Source organism: Gracilinanus agilis, chromosome 1, assembly GCF_016433145.1.
Source record: "Gracilinanus agilis isolate LMUSP501 chromosome 1, AgileGrace, whole genome shotgun sequence".
Classification (NCBI taxonomy): Eukaryota; Metazoa; Chordata; class Mammalia; order Didelphimorphia; family Didelphidae; genus Gracilinanus; species Gracilinanus agilis.
In genome coordinates, this window is record NC_058130.1 from 256,371,194 (window position 1) to 256,397,455 (window position 26,262).

General features: G+C 37.0%; 1 protein-coding gene across 1 annotated transcript in view; it reads left to right on the plus strand.

Moving 5' to 3' along the window:
• Positions 1 to 22,913, plus strand: part of LOC123250530 (hippocampus abundant transcript-like protein 1) — a 115,199-nt gene extending 92,286 nt beyond the window's left edge. The window contains exons 7-13 of the mRNA XM_044679649.1: positions 2,078 to 2,296; positions 3,134 to 3,247; positions 6,460 to 6,531; positions 11,253 to 11,365; positions 12,999 to 13,096; positions 19,739 to 19,896; positions 21,185 to 22,913. Coding sequence (XP_044535584.1) covers positions 2,078 to 2,296; positions 3,134 to 3,247; positions 6,460 to 6,531; positions 11,253 to 11,365; positions 12,999 to 13,096; positions 19,739 to 19,896; positions 21,185 to 21,388 — 978 coding nt within the window. The 3' untranslated portion in view covers positions 21,389 to 22,913. The remainder of the gene's footprint in view (positions 1 to 2,077; positions 2,297 to 3,133; positions 3,248 to 6,459; positions 6,532 to 11,252; positions 11,366 to 12,998; positions 13,097 to 19,738; positions 19,897 to 21,184) is intronic.
• Positions 22,914 to 26,262: the final 3,349 nt, after the last annotated feature.

Below are 26,262 nucleotides of genomic sequence, written 5' to 3' on the forward strand. Positions count from 1 at the left end.
GTTTTGATTCTAGGTACTGGCTTCTATTTGTCCTCTTGTTTTTCTGTTACTTATTTCCTGGCAACACTGAATTATGGGTCACCCCTGCCATCTGCCTTTTCTACTGCTATCCTTATCTGTTTTTCTTACTTTTATACTCTTATTTTTTGTTCCCTTTAGCAACTATTTTTCTTGTTTCTTCTTTTTTTTTTTTAAACCCTTGTACTTCGGTGTATTGTCTCATAGGTGGAAGATTGGTAAGGGTGGGCAATGGGGGTCAAGTGACTTGCCCAGGGTCACACAGCTGGGAAGTGGCTGAGGCCGGGTTTGAACCTAGGACCTCCTGTCTCTAGGCCTGACTCTCACTCCACTGAGCTACCCAGCTGCCCCTGTTTATTCTATTTTGACATAAAAAACTTTTTTTCCAGTTATGAAAAATCTGTCCTTTCTCTTTCCCCATAGCATCTCACAAATATGTTTACTTTTTTTTCATTCACACTAGCCTTATTTAGGCTGTAGCATCTTGAGGTAACTGGCATTCTGTTGGATGAGATACTGCTACTGCGTGTGTAAGTTTATACATTAATTTGGGGGAGAAGGCTCTAGCTTCTGGAAAATCAGAAAAGGTTTCATGTGCATGGTGATATCTGAGCCAAGTCTTGAAAGGATTTTGAGCAGAAGGAGGGAGAGAGTGCATTCCAAGCATGTAAGGTAGCCAGTACAAAGGGATGGCAGCAGGTGATGGAGTGGGGGAACAGCAAGAGAGTCAGCTTGAGCCACATTGTGAGTGGAGAAGAGTCATGTACTTGTCACCAAGTATGAGCAAAATCAGGTTGAGATCAGATTGTGAATTCCTTTAATGTCAAATAGAAGGTAATGATTCAGAAGCTTATGAAGAAGAGATGAATAAATGGAGAAATTATTCCAAAAGAAAAAATAATGACCTGTGGTGGATGTTGAGATATTGAGAATGGCAGAAATGGAGATGAAATATTACTTAAAGTATGTGCAAATTTCAATGTCCTCCTTATCTCTGCAGAGTACTTCTCATATGTGCATTTTGTGGAAAAATTGTCAGATACTGAAGCTTCATCTTCAAAACATGATCTCAAATAGGAAATGTGACTCATTTGTTGAGCCTTTTGAGATCTTCCCCTTTCATTTTGGCAAAGTGTGGCTTCTGAGTTTAGCCAGATCACTACCCTTTTGGAACTCTCAGAAATGAAATTAAAGAAAATAGAAGATATATTTTGGTGGTATGTACTGTTACCTGCTTTATTTTCTGGAAGTCCAAAATCAAGTTGGAATTCTGGTTTTTCCTAGAAACATAATATAAAGAGAAATTGCAACATAATCTTTTATCCTTGCTAGTAGAAGTATAGATTAACAATGATAATTGAAATCCATTCTACAGATAGTCTTTTAAAATGGAAAGCATCAGCCTTTTCTACTTTCAAATATTCTTTCTTGAGCTACTTATGTTTCTTTTTTTCTGTCTCATCTTAGTGGGGTATCATTAAATACTAAAATGATCATGAAATGAGAGCAGTGGAATAAAGAGAAAAAAACTTGACTGTCTTATAGTAAATAAATTTCTTGAGAAATGTGTGTTGTGATATTTTCTAACTTAAATATTTTTATCTTCATTGAAATAGATATTGCTTGTTGTGTTTATTTTTATTAATATTTATTTGTAATTAGAGCAAGATTCCCAACCCTTTACTTGTAGCATATAGTTCTTCATGGTGTTTCCTATTAGTATTGTTAGAATGTGTTTAGAACAAGTAGATATGGTCTGAATCCATCTCTACCTCTAAGTACTAGATTGCAGGCAGCATCTGAGTTCATATCCTAGGTTGACCCTAAGCACTTAGTTGACACTAAGCATACCCACGCCCTTGATATCTTCCATTTTCTTTAATTTCATTTCTTGAGAGTTCCAAAGGGGAAGTAATCTGGATAAACTCAGAGGTCACTCTTTGCCAAAATTATAGTGGAAGTTCTCAGTTAAAAAATAGCCAAGTAATAGTATATATATAGTGTTGCTATTTGAAAAAAGTTAGGAAATTACTAAATTCTTGTATGCTTTCTCTTGCAGGTATCTGCCACATTTGCAGCAAGCTTGGTAACCAGTCCTGCTATTGGAGCTTATCTTTCTGCCAGCTATGGAGATAACCTTGTTGTACTTGTGGCCACTGTGGTAGCTCTCTTGGATATCTGCTTCATCTTGTTAGCTGTCCCAGAATCTCTCTCTGAAAAAATGAGGCCTGCTTCTTGGGGACCTTCAATTTCATGGGAGCAAGCAGACCCTTTTGCGGTAAAAACTCAGTCAAGAAATAGTATATGCTCGATTTCTATAATTTACACCTTAGCCACATGAATCAAAAACATTTCTATACCAGGACCCATGTCATTTGATCTTGGATATCTCTCCACTGGTAGTAGGGAATAAGTTATTGACAAATGTCAGTGATTATGTGACCCTGCTAGAATATACTAGGTTAATCAACACAGAATTTAAACTTTGCTTTTTGTGATTTAAAAAAAATTAAAGAAAAAAAATGAAATAGCCTCAAGGATTGGGAGAAAGCAGAGAAAGTGTCACCAGTGGCACTCCTTAGAGCGGTGGGAACTTTCCTATTGGCATAGTTCTTTTGACCTTTTGCCCTACATGCAGTGACTGATGAGAGAATTTCTGATTAATGAAATATTCTGCTGGTTATTGCTTTTAATTCTCTGTAAAGGAGAGATTTTTTATTTTTTTGATAGTCTCCAAAGGTATTTGCCTTTTCAGAATCTATTAATTGATTTTCATCATGGAACCCAATGATAGTATTAAACAGATAGCAAGTAGAGTATTCTAAGTCTTTGAGGGGCCCAAAACAAATATTTCCAAAATTTTGAATCATTACAATAATTTTTCTGACAAAAAAGTTGTAGTGGAATAATCATTAAGATGCATTATTCCATTAATTATTCCATTAATTTCTTTTTGTAACATAGCCACCTCTCAATTTGTCTATTTTTATTATTTTTATCAGATATTCTTTAAGGGATCATAGCATGGGTGCTAACCGTCTAGAACATTGGGACATATCAATGATATGGACATTAACTATATTTACATATGTATTTCTCTTTTTCTCCTCATCAGTCTCTGAAGAAAGTGGGAAAAGATTCTACAGTCTTGCTGATCTGTATCACAGTCTTTCTGTCATACCTTCCTGAAGCTGGACAGTATTCTAGCTTTTTCCTCTATTTAAGACAGGTAGGTGACTTTTGAACACTTCGAGTTGTATATCCAAGAGCATTTAGGGCTTAATTGGGTCCACCAGTGCTAGGTAATTCCCTTTCCCTCTTCTAGGTGAGAGTATCTTGAAAGAAGCAGAACTCCAAACTGTCACACAGTCATATCTGCCCAGCCATAGCCCAGCAGTGTCCGATTCACCATCTCGTTGGTAATACAGTTCCACTGCTGTGCCCTTCCCATTGAAGAGTCTTTGATCCTATGTGTACTACCACGTTTTCCATCAGTATTCACTCTTTTGAAGACTAGCCTTCAAAGACTGAGAAGTTTGCCTTCATGGCTGAGTTGGGCCTATTGCTGGCTGCACTGGTGTTGCTGCCCTAGGATAATAGCAAGGATGAACTGAGGCCCAGGTGGGCAGCTCCATCCTCACCCAGTGTAGTAAGACTAAGGGTGGGACAATATCCCTTCCCCCAGGGACAGAATCAGAGCTCATCTAATGGTATTTCTGCAAAAAGTAGATGGAGGAAATTTCTAATTCTGCTTTCACCAAAAGAAACATTTAGGCATAGAGAACTTGAGAACAAGAGACTTGAATTTCTTTTTAAGGCAAAAATTATTTCAGCAGCAAATGGCCCTTGGTATTATATAGTGATAAAAGGGAGACTACAACTTTATTTTTTTAAATTAAACTAATTAATTTATTTAGAATATTTTTCCATGGTTACATGATTTATGTTCTTTCCCTCCCCTCTTCCCTCCCAGAGCTGATGAGCAATTCCACTGAGTTATACATGTATCATTGTTCAAAACCCATTTCTATATTATTAATATTTGCAATAGAATGATCTACCACTTATTAAAAAAAACCCTTAACTTCTAACTTGGAGTCAATACTAAGTGTCAGCTCCAAGACAGAAGAGAGGTAAGGGCTTAGCAATTGGCCTTAAGTGACTTGCCCAAGATCATATAGCCAGGAAGCCTCCGAGGCCAAATTTGAACCCAGGTTCTCCTGTCTTCAGGCCTGACTATTTACTGAGCTACTTCATTGCCCTCACAACTTATTTATTTATTTATTTATTTTAACTATCTGAAGGCTTATATTCTGGATAAGTTAAATTTCTTTAGAAGTTCATTAAGTTACATTAAAGTGAGACACAAGGTAGCAGGGGGTATATCATGACTTTAGAGCTTGTTTCAGAAAAATACTTAATTGCTTTCATTGATTACAGCTTCTTCCTCTTCCAGCTCTTCTTCTGGTTTCCTCTTTCTGAGTCTGTTCTGAATCATGATTGTGACTACTAGGCACCCCACCCTTTCTCAGAGTTGTAGCCCGTGCTTCTGTACTGTCCTTATTGTTCTTTTATTTGATATACCCTGCAAATAAGCATTTCATCTTGTCCTTTTGGTGCTCATATTTTGTCAAAGCTCAACACTTCTTTCCTGTCCTCATCCAGCTTTTTTGATCTTCTCCTTTGCACTCCCCCCTCCTTCTTCTCTTTCTCCCCAGGCTGTCTCCATTTTCTGCTCATTTACTGACTTCTTCAGTGTTACCTTTAAACATACCCAGTTCTTTTCCCATTCTTAAAAAAACCCTTTATTGATCTTGCCATGTCCTCATAGCCACATCCTTGACTATTTCTTCTTTTTGTAGCCAGATTCTTATGTTAAGCTTTCTTTACTCATTGTTTCCATTTCTTCACCTTCTCTATTCTTAATTCCTTATAATCTGGCTTCTGAAAAAAGGTTTTTTATATGTTTCCACACCTGTCTCCATGCTATTCCCTGGAAAGCACTCTCATCTCCCCTTTGCCCAACTTCTTCAAGACTCTGCTTTCTTGATACTTCATTCAGTTGTTAATATTGTGCTTTTTAATTGTATTTTTATATTCTCTCTTCTCAGGAGCCTAGAAATCCCTTCTCCTTTCTTATTAATAGTTAGGTGGGGGGTGGGGTGGGCGAGAGGGACAAGGGAAGGACTCCTGGAGAATGTGGGATTTCAGATGTATCTTGAAGAAAGCCAAAAAAGCCAGTAGGCAGAGAAGAGAGCAGAAAGTACCGTACTCACTGGAGAGTCAGTGAAGGGGCAAGGACACTACTAAGTAGTGCTGGATTGTAGAGCATATGGAGGGAATTAAAGTTTCCAAGTTGTTCCATAAGGGCGTAAAATGCTAGAGGATTTTATAAAACATGCCATAATCCTTTTACCTTCTCTCATTTAGCAGCACCACAGCTGTGAGGTTAAGACTATGAGTATTTGGTGGTGGATCATTCATTTTAACTGTCTTGGGATATCTTTGAGTGAAGATAACTTTCCTTCTCTCCAAGTCCCTTAAGCTCTTGCTTTACTTTTCTATGGTAGAATATTTCCCAATTTACTTAAAAATCTTTTAAACATTTTATTTCATTAGATATTTCCCAATTACATTAAAAAATAATTTTTGGGGGCAACTGGGTGGCTCAGTGGATTGAGAGCCAGGCCCAGAGAGGGGAGGTCTTGGGTTCAAATCTGGCCTCATACACTTCCTAACTGTGTGATCCTGGGCAAGTCACTTAACCTCCATTGCCTACCGTTACCACTCTTCCGCCTTGGAACCAATACATAGTATTGATTCCAAGACGGAAAGTAAGCGTTTAAAAAAAATAATTTTTTAAATATTCATTTTTTAAAAAATGTTGAAAGTTAAATTCTTTCTTCTTCCTACTCCTCACCTAATTTACTTTTTAATAATATTACCTTTTTTTTGTTTGTGGCAGCAGAATGGCAAATTCTCCAGCCAGAACAATTTTTAGGGACATATAAAATCTTTATTTCATGTATATATGTTATGTTTCTTGAAAAGACTTTAGAGGATTTGTTTGGTAAATGCTTTAGTTAAACCAGGTAGATGGTTTCCATGCCTGTTAATAATTTCATATTAGTACAAGAATTCTAAAGAATTAACCTCTACCTCTTCACCAAAATTTAAAACAAGAAGCAGGCTAAATCTTTAAAAAATAATTGAATATTTTTCTTCACTTAATAGTTTTCTTATGTACTTCATTGAATAGTTGCTTAAGTTTAGATTTTCAAATATTATCTCAGAATTCTCTGGTTAGTCATTTAGATGCTGCATTTGTGAACCATATCCCAGCATTGTTTTCTTGTGGAGGAAAAAATAATTAGCAATTTTTTCACCATTAGGATGTCAATATTACTAACATAGTCTTTTTTTTTTAATAAACTTCCTCAGATTATAGGTTTTGGATCAGCTAAAATTGCAGCATTTATTGCCATGGTAGGAATCCTGTCCATTATAGCTCAGGTAAGTGTCAAAATAAACACTTTGAATAGCACATTGAAATTACCATTTAGTTGGAGTACTAAATTGTTCGTCTAGCTTCATAGTGTTTTGCAGACTACATTTTGTAACTCCTTCAGGATCTTTACTTCTTTTGAATTCCAGGAAAATTTTATAATAGTTGAGGTCTTGAATCTCCAGATAGAATGGATAACCTATCTATGAGCATGCAATTTATAGTACTTATGTTGTGTGTGCACAAAATTTTTCTTGCCAAGTAATATTCCTGTTGAAAAAGACTATAGAAGGTCAAAAGGGAAGGAAATGTAAGAGTGAAATCCCCCAAATTTGAGGAACTGTAGAAAATTAGAGAACAATGTATGTATTATGAGTAATTGGCAAGATACATTTCTCTTTTTCCCATATTGTAAACATGTGACCATGGAATACAAGAGCTTCCTTTTTACATAATTTCACTATTGTCTACTCTGTAGAGGTAGATCTTTTGTCAAGGTTTCATGGAAAGGAATACAAACAAGGTTCCCACAGGGTGAAGAAGCATGGATACTTTCTTATTTGTAATTCACTCACACCTATTGTAAGATGAATACATTGAAAAACTGAATATAGACTAACCTGTTTGGCTTTCCCAGAGACATCTCAATCTCAACATATCTAAAATAGAATTCACCTCCCTTCTTCACCACCTAAAACCCACCCCTCTCTCATGTTTTGCTTTTTCTTTCAAAGGCACCACCATTCTTCATTCCTCCCAGATATGTGATTACCGGCATTGTCCTTTATTGTTTTCACTGTCCCTTGCTTCATATACCCAGTAATTTGCCACATTTTGCTGTTTCTTCCTATACAATGTCTGACTTCATCCTTGCTCAGAGAGCTACCACCTTAATTACCCCTCATCTCAGTTATTACAGAGGTCTCCTAACTGGTCTTTCTACTTCAGGTCTCTCCTCAGTTCCATTTTATCTTCCATGTGGCTGCTGCCAAAGTTGTTTTTTGTTTTATTTTGTTTATATTTTATAACTATATGTATATAATATATTTTAATTTTGTTATTTTTATATTTTATATTATTTATTAAAGTTTTATTATTCCTTTACTCAACAAACTCCAGTGACTATTAGTTGTTTCTCAGATAAAATACTTGCAGCATGTACTGAGGAAAGGGTGCTGAGGGTAAGTCACAGGACCTGAGGTTTTGTATGTAGATCATTAATAATAATAAAAACAAATGTGTTTTTGGCAAAGATGGTGACTGGAAAGTTTACAGAGGATCCTCACTCTCCCACACATACACTTGCAAATGTATCTGCAAGGCCACCAGAAAGATCAGTGGTCTGGAAGACTTAAGAGAAACTGTAGTAAGATAAGTTCTTCTGTACAGGTCAGGGCTAGAGGAGGCCGGCCAAAAACCTTCAGAGTTCCAAAAGTGGAATTTTGCAGAGGAGTCAAAACAAAGGAAGCAGAAGCCAGCTTAAACTCTGGCTTAAGCCTGTGAGTGGTGATAAACTAGAAGGTCCAGAGCCCAGCTTCAGCTGAAACATGTGGGTCCTCTGAATAGTGACCAGATAGGGAAGTCAGAACGAACTCTGATAATTAGTGGCCTGAAGTTAGCAGGGGACAGACGTCATTGCCCCAAGAGATGATGTGGCCAGCTTAATGACTGGGCAGAGACCAGCTTGCAATCTCCAGCATCTGTTGGGGGCCTTTCAGGACAGTAGCAGGAGATAAGACCAGCTTCTTTTGGGGATTTATATGATGAGGAGACAGAAAAGAACCAAGACCAATATTTGCATTAGATCCCCGGGAAAAGAGACAAAAAGTAGGGATGGTGGTAGAGTACAGAGTCTGATCTCAGCCATTCTTTACCAAACTGCACCGGCTATGACTTCCAGTCTGAAGGGGGAGCAGGCTAAGGTTGGTCTGTGCACCCTCCAAAAGAAAGGCTCAGGAGTGGTGAGAGCTGTTCTCAATCAGCAAGCAGTCGTCAAGTGCTTCCTATGGACCAGGTGTTGTACTCAGCAAATTTGGGATGCAAAGAAAGGCAAAAAGTCCAGAAATGTGACTAGAGATGTGAGCAAATGGGAGAAACTGTTAAACTTAATGAAGAAGTATTATGAGTTAAGACAAGTTCAAGTGGTTATTCCAGAAGAAAAGCCTTACACCACAACAATAAAAATAGAACCTTAGCTCAAAAAAAATTATTTGTTCACAAAGCTAGTCTGAGTGGCTGAAAGAAATGAAACAAGATTAAAAGAAAATAGGTATCTCAAGAAACAAATTAGAAAAAGAAAAAATAACTTAGAACAGAAGGTAGGAGGAGCCAACAGAACTAAATGATTTCATGAGACAGTAAGAAACATTGGAAGTCAAAAGTCAAAGTCAAAAGGTTGAAAAAAATAGAGTATGTGATATATCTGCTATCAAAAACAGCTGACCTGGAAAACAGGTTGAAGAGAGATGATTTAAGAATCAATTTTCTCTTTTAAAACTATGACTGAACAAAAACCAAAATCCCATATTTTAAGGAAGCATAAAAGAAAACTGCCAAGATCTATTAAAACCAGAAGACTCCTCAAAGAAACTCCAGATTTGAAAAACTAAGGGATGACCTAATCAAAATCCAGAGCTTCCAGGTCAAAGAAAAGGAATACTATACACATCTAGAACTGAAAGAACTCAAGTAAGGAGGAATCACGGTTTAAGATCACAGATGATGCAGACATTCTGCTGCAGCTATGACAAAAAGAAAGAAAATATTGGAATACCATATTCCAAAAGACAGAAGGCTTACAACTAAGAATAATTTACTCTGCAAGCCTGAGTATAATTCTACAGGAAAAAAAAATCCTTTAATGGAAGAGGGCTTTAAAGTTTTCCTGATGAAAAAGACATCAGTTGGGATGAATCTTTGAAATGTAAATACAAGAATTAAAGGTAAATACATTGGAGCACTTGGTTGGGACTGCCTGATAAAGAACTGCTTCCATGCTAATAAGGGGAGAAGAAATGTTTCTCTTCAGCACCCTGTTGTATTCAAGGACCAGAGAAAGCACTAGAGACCCTAGGTATGGTTTAATTTGGTTAAATAAGGAGAAAGAAAAAGGACAGAAAATAAAATACACTAGGAAGGAAATGAGGAAGAAGTGGGAGAAATTTATTGGTTCTCATAATTGTGGTACATGAGAAGAATATACAAACAGAAGAGAGAATGGAGTGAGCACTACACTGAACTTACTGACTTAAAAAGAATACATTCTGTTTAGTTTTTAATGTTCAGTCTTCTATCTCTTCTACTAATATATTAATTCCAGTACCTTCCCTCTCTTGATGATTTCTTATTTATTCTATACATAGCTTGTTTGTACATATTTGTTTGCAGATTGTCTCCCTCATTAGATTATGAGTTCTTTGAAGGCAGATATTCTTTTGTCTTTCTTTGTTTCTCCAGAACTTAGTAGAGTCCCTGGCACATAGTAGATGCTTAATCAATGCTTCTTGATATAGCTTACTGACTATAGAAATACCTACTTTATTTAGTGATTAAATTCAGAATAAAAATAAAGTAAAAAATACATTAACAGAGAAATCGGTGGGGAAAAGGAAGTGGTGTTTAAGAAGGAGAATAGATTTGGGGAAAGTTCTGAAATGATTGATAAGCTGGGCATTGTTGGTGCTACTATATTAAACTGAATATAGACTTAAAAAGAGATGCATGTAATAAGGTTTCACTATTACATATACAATCCTCTTTTCTGTTCTTTGTATATGGAAATGTCTATGTTGATGTTTTTCAAATTTATAAATTAAAAAAATTTTAATGTAATAGAAGCAAATAACAAGATTCTTAGTGTAAAATGCTAAATTCAGAAAGTTGAGTGTTAGCATTTGTAAATCAAGTTAATTTGAATCTAAATGACTCAGCTATTTTTTATATTTAATAAGGAGATATGGAATTTAATGTTGTCAAATTCAAATAGAAGCTGAACTTTGTGGGGAGAATATGAACTTAAAAACCCTACAAATTAATATCATCTATGCTGTATTTCATTTTATTAGTAGTCCTCCGGGAATTTGATAGCTCTGTATAGTGGGACAGAGAGCTGACCTCAAAGCCAGGAGTACTTTTAGGCAGTTCAAATCCTGCCTTTGACTTATTCTGGTGTGTGATCCTAGACAAGTTATTTAATGTCTCAGTGCTCTGAGTCCTGTTTTAAGATTTTATATGCAGAGGATTCTGACCTGCATTAGTAGAAAAACTATCCTTACTTAGGAGTTTCCTAGATGAATGATGTCACAGATCCAGTATCTCTCTCTTTCTCCTATAATAACTTCAGTTAGTTGGTTTTCCCCAACACATGTCCATTCCAGCTCCCATTTCAGCATACTCATCATATGTGTGTTTCAGTTTTCTTAAGCAGATGTTCTGAAAGATCTTTTCACCTCCAAAATTCTATATATATATTAAAGGTTTCCTTCAGTGCCTCATGGTGGAATGGAGATTACTTGGATTTTTAAAGACTATGTCAGAAGAGCACAAACTCTTGTGGGTTTTACCATCCTGGAAGAGCTTTGAGCTTAAGCATGACAAATGGCATCTCCCTCATCCACTTTTGTTATTGTCTTTATAGCACTGTAATTTTTAGTATATGTCTGTGTTGTTTTTATAGCAGTAAATCACTTTAAAAGTAGTTTTCTCACAGGTTTTTTCTTCTACTTTTCAGACGGTATTTCTTAGCATCTTGATGAAGTCAATAGGAACTAAGAACACTGTTCTCCTGGGATTGGGTTTTCAAATGTTCCAATTGGCTTGGTATGGTTTTGGATCTCAGGCATGGTAAGGGGTTAACTGTTTTTGGTAGTCACCTATTTCTTAACAAGAAGATCTTGAGCTTTAAGTGAATGATTTTTGGGTTTTAGTGAATTAAGAATGGGAAAAGCCTTCCTATTAATGACATGTTTTTAAGTTTTATAATATTGTATCACCTTAGTGATTACATATATTTAGGATTTCACAAAATTGTAATATATGAACTTGAGAGAAAGAGAAATGGAGAGCTGGTCTGAAAGTCAGAAAAATCTGAGTTCAGATTCTACCTCTGACTGATCGAATCCCTTAACCTCTCCATGCTTTAGGCAACTCAAAAAGGATGTAAGTTCTAGAGGAAGTGCTGACCTATACTGGCATAGGGAATTTCCTCATCTGGGAGTTCCTTATACAAAAGAAATCAGGGCCAGTCTATATCCCTTTTCTTTTAAAAGAAAAGAAATTTATCATATATGTTCTGATACTAATGATATTACGTATCAAATTAGATTGCAATACAAGAATATCTTAATGATTGCTGCAAGGTCAAAAACAACTCTGGATTTTTCTCTTTGTTGGCTCTTCATTCAGTGTCTTGACTTCTAGTATACTATATTGCCAATTGTTTGTTTCCTCAATAGAGTTGGCCCCCATCCCTTATAATAATTATTTTTGTACATATTATTTGACCCAGATAATTCTGGTACATTGAAGAATATATGATAGACCAGTTTGGAGATGCAAATATAGTTGGTCAACATGTGATTCTCTATTCCCATGAATTTTTAATTATCTTAGGAAATAAAAAAAATCCTTCCCCATTGTTCTTAATATGTTGCATTTCATTATAGTTACATTATTCCTCCCTTGTTACCTTTTAAGTCTAGAACTATGTACTTTGGGTTATACAGAAACACCATTATTCTTAACCTTAAACCTTTGAAGGGAAAAAGAGTTTGTTTTTTTTTTTGCTCCAACATTGTGCATGTTACTTAGCTACTAATTTTAGCTGGAAATAAGGGCCTGGTTTCCATCATATTTTCAATTTGGATCCAGTTTGTTGAGGTCTAGACTGAAGGGACTGGTCTTTTTTTAATATTAAAGTTATTTTCCCTTAATTTTTCTTTTCTGGAGAAGATCCCAGTGCCAGCCACCAGAGATTAAAGACAATACATTTGGAAGAGTCTGGGGGTATTATCCTGAATTTCAAATCTGTTCATTCAGCATTTCCACTGGTTACACTTCAGCAATATGTTCTTGTGAATTTTGCTAGCCTGCCACATCAAAATTTATCCCCGATTCCTTCTTGACTTGCTAGGTGGGTAGAAGCAAATGAGGTAGCCTGAAGGCAAATGGGAAGGTTGGAAACTTCAAGATATGAAGCAAAGAATTTTCGTCTTATAATTTGCTTGATAGATTGGAATAGGCAAAGCATGATTAATATAAACTGAAGAAAGCTCCATTGCATTGAGCTTATGTCTTTGCAGGAGAGAAACAAAGAATACAAAAGAAATGAAAAGCAGAACTCACACCAGGAAGCTCAAATTGCATTTATTCATTCTCTCTCTATATGGGTACAGAGGAAATGTGGAGGAAAATTATTTTGGTTTTCTACATGACTGAAGTGTTTGGTCACTTTGTGAATGACACATTGTCATTGCAGGATGATGTGGGCAGCAGGAACTGTAGCAGCAATGTCAAGTATTACGTTTCCAGCAGTCAGCGCACTTGTTTCACGAAATGCAGAGTCAGACCAACAAGGTGAGGTCAATTAATTTCCATTTTCATGTCTTGTCTTGCTTGACTAGTTCTTACCATTGTAGAGTGAAATACTGGTTTCCTCAGCTTCTGTTTTCCTGCTTGACTTAAAAAAAATTATCTCACTTTACTTTTTTTTTTTTTAAACCCTTAATTTCTGTGTATTGTCGCATAGGTGGAAGAGTGGTAAGGGTGGGCAATGGGGGTCAAGTGACTTGCCCAGGGTCACACAGCTGGGAAGTGGCTGAGGCCGGGTTTGAACCTAGGACCTCCTGTCTCTAGGCCTGACTCTCACTCCACTGAGCTACCCAGCTGCCCCTCTCACTTTACTTTTAAAAAATTAAACAAATGTCTATTTTCTCTCTTTCAACTTTCCCCTCTTCCCATGAAAAAAAGAAAGACCTCCATAATAAATATGTGTAATCAAGCAAAACAATTTTCCACATTGACTATATAAATTTTTTAAAAATTAATTTGTATCTCTTCTCTCAGGAAGTATGTAGCCCCTTTCAATTTTTTTTTTTTACTTTTTTACTTAAAAATATTTATTTGTTACATTAAAATGACCAAGTATCTCCCTTCCTTTTTGCCCTTCCTGAATTAGAGGAGGATGTATGTATATATAAAATTTTGTTCTCCAAAATGGTTGGATAAGTTCACAGTTCCACCAAGAGCATATTAGTGTCTCCATTTTTCCACATCTCCTCCAGCATGTGTTACTTTGCCCTTTTATCATTTTAGCCAATTTGATAGGTTTGAGATGATATCTCTAAGTTGTTTCGATTTACATTTCTCTAAACAATAATGAATTAGAGCATTTTTTAAATATGACTTTTTATGGCTTTGATTTCTTTATCCTAGAACTGTCTATCTTTTTTGACCATTTGTCAACTGGGGATTTAGCCTGTTTCATCTTGAGTCCTTTGCAATAGTAGTTGGTTAGTACATTGATTGTAGTTCTTGAGTCTTTCAAAATTATTTATCTTTACCATATTGTTATTATTTTATAAATTGTTCCCCTGGGTTTGTCCACTTTCTATCAGTTCATACAAGTCTTCCTCGCTTTCTTTGAAACTTTTCACTTCATCATTTCTTATAACTCAGTACTATTTCATTACATTCATATGCCATGACTTGTTCAGTCATTTCCCAAATGGACAAAATTTAGAGCTGCTATAAATATTTTTATACATCTATGAATCCTTTTCTTCTTTCTTTGATCTCCTTGGGATATAGACCTAATAGTAACATTACTGGGTCAAAGAGCATTCTCTCCAAATTTGAATCAGTTCCCTCTCTGTTTTGGAAATGAGAACTTTATCCACTTGCTACAAAGCTATTTGCTCTCTAGTTACTTGCTTTGCTTTTTGCATGACTTTTATGCTTTTCATGTACTTGTAAAATCTATACTTCCTAGCTTTAAATATTAAAAAGTGCCAGGGGAGTTATCCTATCTTTTCTTTAAATTTTGAATTCTCACTTTGCTCCTTCCCATCAGAAATAACTACTCATATATTTGATTAGCTCTGTCTTCTAAGTCAACATTAATCACAATAGACAAACCAGCTTAGTTTAAAAAAAATTCATGCCATTTAAAATATTGCTAATTGACCTAGGAAACAGGTTTTTGTTGTTCTTATTGGAAGAGGGAGTAGAAAAAGAGCAGATTAAAGAGGCGTTCATTCAATAACATTTTTTTTTAATGCAAAGCATTGTATTTGCTGATGGGAGAAAAGAAGAAGATTGGATACGGTTTCTGCCTTTAATGGATCTTATAGTGTAACAAAAGGGACACAGCATAGATAAATATGTAATACTTTGTAATAACTGCTTTACAGAATAGAAAATTATACTCTAGAAGAAGTACAGGATGCATAAGAGGTCAGAGAAAGAAAAACTATTTTTGGTTTGGGGGAAGGAATCTGAAATATTTTTGAAGGATGGAGGGGGATAGCATTTTAGTTGAGTAGTAAAATATAGGATTTCAGCAGAAGGCAGAGATGTGGAATGGAGTATTGAGTATTGGTGATTGCAGACATAGATTTACTTGAATATTATAGAGGTTGAAAAGGGCAGTTATATACAAGGACAAGTAAATAAGCCAGTTTCATTAGAGCCAGCTAGCTGGTACAGTGAATAGAGTGCTCCACCTAGAGTCAGGAAGATCTGAGTTCAAATTTGACTTCAGATCCTATACTAACTGTGTGACCCCTGACAGGTTATTAAACTTATGTCCTCGTTTTCTTCATCTGTTAAATTGAGATAATAGCACCTACTTCCTAATGTTTTTGTGAAGCAATTTTGCAAACCTTTAAATGCTTGTATAAATGCTATTATTGTTATTTCATACCATAGTATCATGTTTGAGGAGAAAAGTAATATGAAATACAGCTGGAAAAGTGGAAGATCTTGTTTGCTAGAGAGAGTTGTTAGTGAGGAGCTACTTACTGTTTTGTTTTGTTTTGTTTTGTTTTTTTTTAATTTTAAACCCTTAATTTCTGTGCATTGACTTATAGGTGGAAGATTGGTAAGGGTAGGCAATGGGGGTCAAGTGACTTGCCCAGGGTCACACAGCTGGGAAGTGTCTGAGGCCGGATTTGAACCTAGGACCTCCTGTCTCTAGGCCTGGCTCTCAATTCACTGAGCTACCCAGCTGCCCCTCTACTTACTGTTTTGGACCAAAGGGTAGATGTGATCATATTTGTGCATAAGGAGGAAATAAAATTTGTTCTCAGTTTAAAGGATATATTGGAGACAGAAAAAAGTAAAAGAGAAGGGGCAGCTAGGTGGCTCAGTGGAGAAAGAGCCAGGCCTGGAGTTGAAAGGTCCTGGATTTAAATTTGACTTCAGACACTTCCTGGCTATAGGAATCTGGGCAAGTCACTTAAACCCAATTGCCTAGCACTCACTGCTCTTCCACCTTGGAACCAATACTTAGAATTGATTCTAAAACAGAAGGTAAGCATTTTAAAAAAAAGAAAGTAAATGAGAAGCCTGCTTAATAACATTTTCCAGGAGTCCAAGTGAGTATAATCGAGATTAATACTCAGGTGGCGACAGTGAGAATAGATAGGAGGAAAGCTTCATTGGAAGGAGTGACAGATTTGGAGTCCGAGAACTCCTGGCTTTGCCACTGTGACCTTGCTCAAGACTGTCTGTCTGGGTTTCCTTTTATTTAACTATAAAATGAGGGAGTTGGAATAAATGACCTGAAAAGGCCCTTCCATCTCTAAACTTGAATGGATTGAATTTGAGAACTATAATAAAAGTGGAATTGATGATATTCTTTAAATAACTGACTGTGGGACCCAAGGAAAAAAGATGAGTCAGATACCAGTTAGGTTTTGAATATGAGTGGTGCAACTGACAAATATAGAATAATCAGTTGTTGTTTCTGTTTGGGGTGTATTGGGTTTGAGGTACTGGCATATCTAGGCATAGTAGGCAGATGGAAATGTGGGACTGGTGTTGTTAAGTGTTGCTTCTGGACACAGGGATTAGGATCTGCCATTCCTGTGGGAAGGGTGGTCACTGAAGCATCAGGAGTGGATAGGATAGGTAAGGGAGAAGGTGCTGCAATAGCAAGGGAAGCCTGAGGACAGAACTCTGCCGAGCACCACATGAAGGGCTGGGGAAAGGAAAGCTGCGTCACTAAAGGAGTGCACAGAGTAATTCCCCGTGGAGAGTTCTCCCATTGGTGTCATCCCTGGTGCGCTTGTGGGAGGGAGCCAGCGGGGGAGAGAGGACAGCGTGTCAGGAACAGCAGATACACCTTAGGGCTCTGGAGCGTTATGGAACAAAAGGATGTGTTGGGATCCACGTGTGAAAGACAAACGGGGAAAACTAGGAGTAAGATGTAAAGTCTGTTCTAAAGATAGAATGATGAGGACAAGTTCTCTAAAGCCAAGATGTTGATAATGTAATATTCTTTCCTTTTCTTTTCTAACCCTTTCAGAATTAGGCTGTTCCCCTCTCACTCGGCTCTTCCCTTCTTTATCCTCCCCCACTTGTAGTTAATTGTTGGCAGACCGCAGAGGGTGCCCATTATATGGAAAGGTAATGTCCTTTATTCCTTCCATGAGGCAGATAATTTCTACAGTGGAACTGGATTAGAGAAAAAAGGGCCGAGGGCAGACTGTACGTATTGGATTAGGCTGATCATCATTTCCTGACTCCATAACCTGTCCGTAACAGTTGAAAAAACAAGCATGTAAGGGAAAACATTTTTGTGTTTCTTCCCCGCTCTTGGGTGAGGGTCCCTCAGATAGGACCCCTCTGTTCACTTCTTGTGAAGTGATGGGGAAGGGCTAGGGCTAGAGTGATGGCGCCATCTCATGGCAGAGAAGTGAGCTAGCAACTGCCCAGACCTCCTCAGATTGGGTTTTGATTGCTTTTTCCATTATAGCCACAGGAACGCACTTTCTGACTTGCTTTATTAATGTGGATTCTTGTCAGTATTATTATTATAAAATGTAAATTGGATAAAAGCTGTGGCTTTTCTATACCTGGCATTTTACCCGCCCAAAAGCTCCAAAACCGTCTTTTCTTATACCTCCTGACACAAACCTTGGGTGCCTTAGTTCAGGGAGACGTTAAAAAAGAACCTGAGGCATACTAATTCTCCAGGCCGAGGTCTCTGGGTTATTGTAGTGTTAGGCAGCACCCTGCCATGCAAACTTGTGCACAACTCCTGAGCCACAATTTCTTCATCTGCCAATAAGGAAAGCAATATTTGTGCAACTTATTTCTTGGTGTTACTGTGAAGATCAAATGAGATGATATGCGTATAAAATGCTATATAATTTTATTATTTTTTTTGGTGCTTTATAATTTTACAGCATGATGGCTATAAACGTGCCAGGGTAACACAAAAGACCACCATCTGAGTAGTAGATATTGTTTAAAGTTTATTACAAACCACCATAGCTGGGGCAATCCTCCCTCAAATGGCCATGGATCCCAGAGTGTCAGTGAATGTAAATGGCATATTTATACACTTGCAGATGGGAGGGAGGCCCAAATGGGATGGGGAAGGGCAGCATTTTTCAGGCCAGAAGCAGAGAGCTAGGAGGGACCAAGGCCACAATCGGTGCCCACTTTGAGATAAACAACCCTGGACTTTGGCATGGAGCAGGAGAGGGATTTGGGATGAAAGGATACCCCTCAGCAGCATCACCCCATGAGATAAAGGCCCCTGGGAGGTGGTTCTGTGGGAACATATGGAGGAGACTGTCCTGTCTGAGAGGTGGGCTGCTCAGCTCTGGAATGGCACTGTCTGGGGGACCCCAAGGAAGAGATAGAATCAAGTGTCTCAGAAAAGCAGTTGTGCTGTCTTTGCACATTTGCACCTAGTGATAGACTTTTTCTTTAACATAAAAGGGGCCAAACAGGCCCCATCTTGATTTTAATGCTTTGAACCAGGCTGATGAGCATTTGGAACCTTGAAGTAAATGCAGTGGGTAGGTAGACGGGGCACATTTTAAGTTTAAAGTCACTTAGGTGGCCCAGTGGATAGAGCACTGGACCTGGATTTGGGAAGAACCAAGTTGAAATTTGGCCTCAGACACTTACTAGCTGTGTTGCTTCACCACCTTCATTTGCCTCACTTTGCTAAACTGTAAAATAGGAACAATAATAGCACCTACCTCCCAGCGTTATTGTAAAGAGCAGATATTTGTAAAGCATTCTGCAAACGTTATAGACTATATAAATGTAAACGTTAGCTATTTTATTTGAAATTTATTTTTCACTACAAACTGTTCCTACTAATGTGCCTTAAGGTACTTCCCTCTCAACCGTATTTTGACACGGAAAGCGCTTTTTGTCAATTTCAAATCACGTAAATGTGAGTTTAATTTTTTTAAACTACTAGTGTTGCTACTAATAATGTCTGAGATACACCGTGGTCGTATACTGTTCTTTCTGCCTGTCCAGATATATATGGTATCCCAAAAGTTTTAGCTCACTAAAGTACCAAGACTTTGGGGACACCCTATATTTGGCAGGTACTGTGGAAAGAGCCAGTAAAAGCAATGAAAAGGGAATGAGGTTTATTTCCTAAGCTGATATAGTAAGCAGAGAAAAGTACTTGTGAATTTTACTATGCCCAGTAAATAAAATATAAGCTGTATTAGCTGACATCTTATCAGCCCCAGAAAGCTCCATAAGCTTTGCTTCTGATATGTTCTCTAAATCTACAATATAACCATCAGGGGAGTGGTTAGCTAGTAGGTAGGTTAAATGTGAATTTCTCAAGAATTGTTTTGTTACTTCTGTTGGAGATTTTTGGTGGTAGTTGGGGCTGGGGGAGATAGATTCATAAATAGTCATCATTTCCTTATGGACTTCACAGACATTTATTCTGTTCTAAGCTTTATGAAGGAGAACCCAGGTAGTAAGACTGTTTGAGTATATAATCAATCAATAAACGTTTGTTAAGCACCTACTATGTATGTGCCAGGTGCTGTGCCTACGTCTTAAAACATTTATTTTTTCTGATAACAGGAAACACGGCAGCAAATTGCAATAATCCACAGGACCATGATAGTATGTCAGACTTTTGAGACCTGATTCATCAGTCACGTTACAAAAAATAGAACTCTTGTCAGTGAAAAATGCCCATAATCTTACTTTATTCTGCTGCAGGAGTTGCCCAAGGAATAATAACTGGAATTCGAGGTCTGTGTAATGGCCTTGGACCAGCTCTGTATGGCTTCATATTCTTTTTGTTCCATGTGGAGTTAACGGAATTGGAACCTGATGAGAGTTCTGATAAAAGCACCATTCAAGATTCTGACAGTAAGGTAAATTAACTGGTAATAAATTCACAGCTTTCAGTGACAGTAAATTTTTATTCTTGGACTTTTGGATACTTATACACACACACACACACACACACACATATCTTTACTACCTTTGACTGCATTCAAAGGTATCTGAGGACAGAGAGGGCATGTTTCAGTAATTTAGTCATGGAAGGGAAAGGTTGTAGTTAACTGTTTTTTGAGTTGAAGGTAGGTTAATTTACAGTTAAAATAATTTAGTTATTGTTAGGCATAGGGTGCACATTGGTAGTCTCTAATCCTGGGAAGGCTGAGACTGGAGTTCAGAGTCACAAGATTATCAAAGCCTGTTGGGTGTCCATTCTGAGCCCAGAAGCACCAATATGGTGACCCTCTAGGGGTGGGTCACTTTCAGCCTAAGCAGATTAAAGCTTCCATGCATGATCAGAATTGAAATTGGGCACTCTTAGTCTGGGTGAGATAAGGAGACTCAGTCCCAAACAAATAAATCTAGTTTTTTAAAGGAATTTAACTTTTGAGAGAAAGAACTGTGGCACTAGAAATGCAGAAGAAAAACATATGACTTATCACTTGTTTAAATGGGTATATGATTTGGGTTTTTGTTTTTAAAAGATTGCTCAATTGCGAAGATGAATAATTGGAAAAAGGTATCAAGTGATAACATTTGTATAACCCAGTGGAATTGCTTGTCAGCTCCAGGGTGGTGGTGGGGTGGGGCAGGAGGGAAGAGGGGAGGGAAAGAAAATAAATCATGTAAACGTGGAAAAATATATATATATAAAAGAATTTATCTTCTCTCATTAAGGTGCCTGAAACTAGAAGACTATTTCTTCTATGTTACTTTGACTTAATCCTACCACTTCCCTTCCCAGCTTTTACTATAGGTATCCTTGTATAGAAATATAATGTAGAACTTTTATATTAGCTAAAGTAGAAATTAATTCATTTCATACTTACCAAAATCTTGAACATGAACTTCTGGAATGAGTTAGGGGATGGAGTAAGGGGTTTATTGATAAAGAAATAGTCTAGGCACCTATTCAAAAACTTGGATATTTTAGCTTACTGTGGTTCCCCAAAATTCCATTTTGGTTTCTTCCTAAGAACAATGATTTAGTGTAGAAAGCAAACCTGAGAGGTGTGACATCATATATTTTGAGAAGAGAGAAGTACCAAGCAGATGCAAGGATCTGGGTAGTTTAGGATGTTATTAGAAAGAACAGATATTTGCCATCTTTCTTTGACTTCATTTTACCTTGTTTTCTTCTCATTTCTCCTGCTATCGCAGGGAACCATTATTCCAGGTCCACCTTTCCTGTTTGGTGCAATTGCAGTCCTCTTGGCTTTCCTGGTTGCCTTATTCATCCCCGAACATAGCAAAGCCAGCAGTACAAGGAAGCACAATAACAGCATCAGTGGCAACCTGACCACCAGCCCAGAACGAAGCAGTGAAGAGGACATTGAGCCCCTGCTGCAAGATAGCAGTGTCTGAGAACTCTGTTCTTGTGGGGAGACTGCACATCCATGTCCGGAGCTGTGAACATTGTAGGAAGAGGGGACTCCAGCAAGCTTACCGCTCCAGGGAACCATGGAAAGGGCTGAAAGAATATGAAAACCGAGGGGCCCTGCAGAGGTGATAACTAGTACCTTCCCAGGGCTGAGTTTTAGAGACTGATCTCCCCCCCTTCCCCTTCCCATTCTGTTGGTATATTAGGAACAATTTGACATTCTTATCTGCAAATGATATGCACCTCTAATGGTGGTCCAGAGCCCCGATCTGGAAACTCCCAGGGCAAGGGCACCTCTGTAGCAGAGAGAGGAGTTTGACTACCTTTAAAAGGAGAAATGCAATTAGTCATGATGACTACAACCTTTCGAAATCCCTTGAAGCAAGCTATGTAGGCTTCAAACTAGGCTACATTTCCTTTACAAGAGACAGTTAAGGTTCCTTTCTGTGTTTCTGCTAGTTTCCTTGAATGTATATCCCATTCAGTCTACGAGGTTTGGGGAGGGGGTAACACAATAGTCCCTTTTAGGAAGGGAATCATCTTTACATCAATTTGCAGCATCCTTATTTCATCCTTCTGAGGTCTTGACTACAGCAAAATCCATCATGCCAGTGGGTAGTAATAATATAGAGAGCAATGATGTATTTTTTTTCTAAACCTAGAAGATGTTTTTTAAACAGATCATGTAGAACCACTAAATTCTAGGACCGATCCAAAGTGGTTTCAAAAGGAAAAAAAAAGTTCGTAGGGGGCACACTGAATATAAGTTGGTATTACTTGTCTCCAAGGCTCAGTAAATGTGAACCTTCCGAAGTGTGTGTGGGACTAAATCACTGGGTACTGAGGGAATATTTATCCAAGTTCACACACAGTTATTATATTGGTACTCAGTTCTCTCTTCCCATCTCCCCTAACTGACCTGTGAAATCTTTGTTCCCATTAATTGCACTACTGCCTTAACTGCTCTGTAATGTGCATTTATTATCATAGTTAGCCTTCATATCAATTCTTTTTCCCCCTTGCTCAATCTCATGGGAACATTCATGTAAAATTCCTTTCTGAAAGAGTGATGCTTTAGTGGGTCTAGTTTCACTACAAGTTCCTCGGTAACTTTTTGAGATGTTTTATGGGGAGAAAATATATGAATTTATATGTATTTTGCTGCACCATTAAAAGGACCATTGAACAACACCCAACTCTAATGAAGCACTCCTATGAATGTTTTATATGTATGAAATATATGTAGATATTTGTAAGGAGTTTTAATTTTTTTCCTGATGGGGTGCTGTGTAAATCTTGTATTTATAAATGTAATGAGGGTATTGACTGAAAAAATATATATATACTGCTTTTATAAAACAATTGTGTACTGACTGAATACATTTAAAAGAAAAATATATTTTGAAACATGTTCTGCCTTGAAAAGAGGTAACAGGCTTTTTGTACTCTGCTCTTGGTTTTTAAGTGAATAAGCTTCCTAATGCATAATAAATTGACAACTTCAATGTTTAAGTCTCTCGTTTCTTTAAAGCAAATATGAAAAGTTTTTTTTTGCTTTCTTTTTAGATAAATTTCTGATAAGCCAGATTTTTCTTGGCTATTATATAGATGGATATAGAGTATTCTCACAAGTTTATTTTCATGATCTTTTTTTACCTATTGGCATCTCTCTATCTTTTCATTTTAGGTTTTTCAGATTCACAAGTCTTTGAGATCTCTAAGATTTCTTGGTCTCACAATGTTTTTTTTTTTTAGAAACAAATTTTGATTGTCTTTTTCTTACATCATCATAATTTCCCCCCAGTATCCCTCTTCCTTTCCTTCCCAGAGAGCATCTTATATAGCAAATAATATTTTTAAGATCAAAAAGCAAAGGAAGAAGAAAAGGAAAGGAAAAATGAGCATAATTGATGAACACATTAAAAAGGTCTGAAAATAATGTATAGTGGTGCTATGTTTAATAAATAAATCTGAGAGTGACCTATTCAGTTGATTTTAATTGGTTAGCAGTGTTTATGTTTTATTAAGAAGGTAAGCTGAAATATTTAATCTTAAAGTAGAGGGAGTTGTGCTCTGTGGCCATTCCTACAGCCTAAATTCTTAATAAGGAAATTTTAGGGGGCAGCTGGGTGGCTCAGTGGATTGAGAGCCAGGCTTACAGACACTTCCTAGGTGAGTGACCCTGGGCAAATCACTTAACCCCCATTGCCTAGTCCTTACTGCTCTTCTGCTTTAGAACCAATACATAGTATTGATTCTAAGGTGGAAGGTAAGGGTTTAAAAAAATAAGGAAATTTTTTTTGATATCATGAATATCACTCATCAGTTCTGAGCAAAATATATCTTATATAAGTATGAGATATGCTGTCTCCTTGAGCTACTGATTCATTCAAGTGGAACAGTTTAGTAGTGAAAGCAACAGAAAAGTTATTTTTGAGAAGGAAAAGGGTTAAATCAATTATTAAAACAGGTAATGTGCTATGGCTGCTGTTTGACAGGAGTATTTTGATTCCTCAAAATAATAGGAAAATAACTTCAAATAAAAACTAAGATAGATATATAAAGAAGTAGCCTTCCCAACATGATCTGAGACTTCATATTTATGCCACAGCACATTTTCTGTTCCCAGACTGTTTAAATCTAACCTGAAAGCTGTGATTTCTTTTATATACCAATTTTTATTTAAAGCAAGGTAATTTTTCTTCTTCTTTTAGGCATCAAAATGTTAAATCTGTAACAGCAATGTTAGGCCCTTTAATAGTTGATTTAACTTTTCATTTAAAAAATACTTTCCCTGTCATCACCAATGAGATGTTCCATATGAATAAAATAGTTTCTTAGAAGGGAGAGTACATGACTTAAACAATTTTGTCTTTTGCTGTTGATGAAGACCTTGAAATTATACTCAACACCCTGTCTTTGCTGCTGTCACTAAATAATTCTTTTTCCTCAAGTCTTCCTGCATAATTTATTCTATGTGGAAGACATATCTGATACAATATAAAGATAAAGGTTCTCCTCTTTATAAAGATGTCCTGCGTTTTGCATACCGATTGACATTCATATGCTTACACTTACTCATCATGTCCTCTGTGCCTTTGATGTTGGCTTTGGAGACACAGGGCGTATTTTGGAATCCTGTTTTCACTGTGGGATCTTGGGCAAAGTTCCTTGATTTCTTCAAGCCTCTGTTTCCTCGTTTGAAAAACAGGGGAGGTTTGAGTAAGGTGCTCTTCAGGATAAAATATATCCTCTAGTGCCACTTAAGAGCCAATATATCTTCATTCCATGGCTCTTGGTTTTGGCAGGCAGGACTGCCTGAAGGAGGGATTGGGGAGAGTTTCTAGAGGCCTTAGGAGGATTACATTCTCAAAAATGGAATGGTAAAACTCTTAAATGTGGTGTCAAACAAATGAGAGTTAGTATGTGAATCAGGTATGTCAGCACCAATAATGGGGGAATAAACTTAGTGCTAATAATATGGTTGTTTACAAAATGCATTATTTATCCCCTTCATCATTTGTGTGTGCGTGCACTGGATATGTTCATTTTTTGGTACAAATTTTACTGGTTACATATGACTTTATTTGAAAGGTTCTATTCTATAGGTAGGATATTTGTTCTTTTATGATGCTATAAATTGTAGACTTAATTAGCAACTCCAAAATTTGAGCACCCTCTTTCTCCTCTAACTCATTAACATGTTAGCCATTTAGCCAAATTTGAAATTGTTTAGGGGTGAAAAAACTATAAAACCTCTCCAAACCATAGCATTTGAGATCACCTAATAGGTTTCCCTTTTTTGTATGAAAATTTTTGTTTATTTGCTTTTCCTTTATTAAGTTTTCTTTTTAAATTGTTTTCAATTTAATTTTTATTCAAAATTTCCTTCTCCCCTCCACCCATTGAGAAAATAAGAAATATGATACCCAAACTACATCTGCTAAAGAAACTGCAACCTAAAGTAGGGGCAGCTGGGCTAGCTCAGTGGATTGAGAGCCAGGCCTAGAGATGAAAGGTCCTAGGTTCAAATCCGGGCTCAGACACTTCCCAGCTGGGTGACCCTGAGCGACCCATTGCCTACTGGTTGTGGCCCTATGCTCCTAGAATGGAGTCCCAGGATAAAAAAAAAAAAAAATTAAAAGGAATTTTGGAAATAGAAAGATACCCCTCACTATTGAGAGGTGGAAGACAAATGAATGAAAATGCATAAGTTGTATAGGCAAACTGGAAAACAAAGTATAAAGAGTTTATCTTTTAAATAGTTTTTTATATTGCTCATGTCTGGGCCTTGGAATAGTACCTTTTTTTTATTGATTACTTAAGAATTCATAATTACATGAATCATAATTCTTTCCTTCCCTTCCTTCCATCCCCCTCTCATAGCCAGTGTGCAATTCCATTGGGTTTTACATGTGTCATTGATCAAGACCTTTTTCCATATTATTGATATTTGCACTAGGGTGATTGTTTAGAGTCTACATCCTGTTATGATGGTAATGTGAAGAAAGGTGTTTGGGATAAGGGAATTGAAAGGAGGATGTTGGAGACTTGGTAAGTGGATAAATTAGGCTACAGGTAGGCTGGGATTAAAGGAGATTCAAGGTATAATAGGACTGAAGTCAGGAGTATAACACAGAAGGGAAACAGAGATCTTTTTGGGAGAAGAGAAGTTAAATTAAACAAACTAATACAGCAGGCTTACAGACTAGGACTTAGACTCAAACATAAGCTGAGGGAAACAGACTAGACTGAAATTAACAAGCAGGCTTTAGTTAATTTCACAGGAAGGGACCTATTTTGAAGTAACACCTTCCTTCAAGATGGATGCCCCAGCTATCCTCTGAGCCCAGAGTAT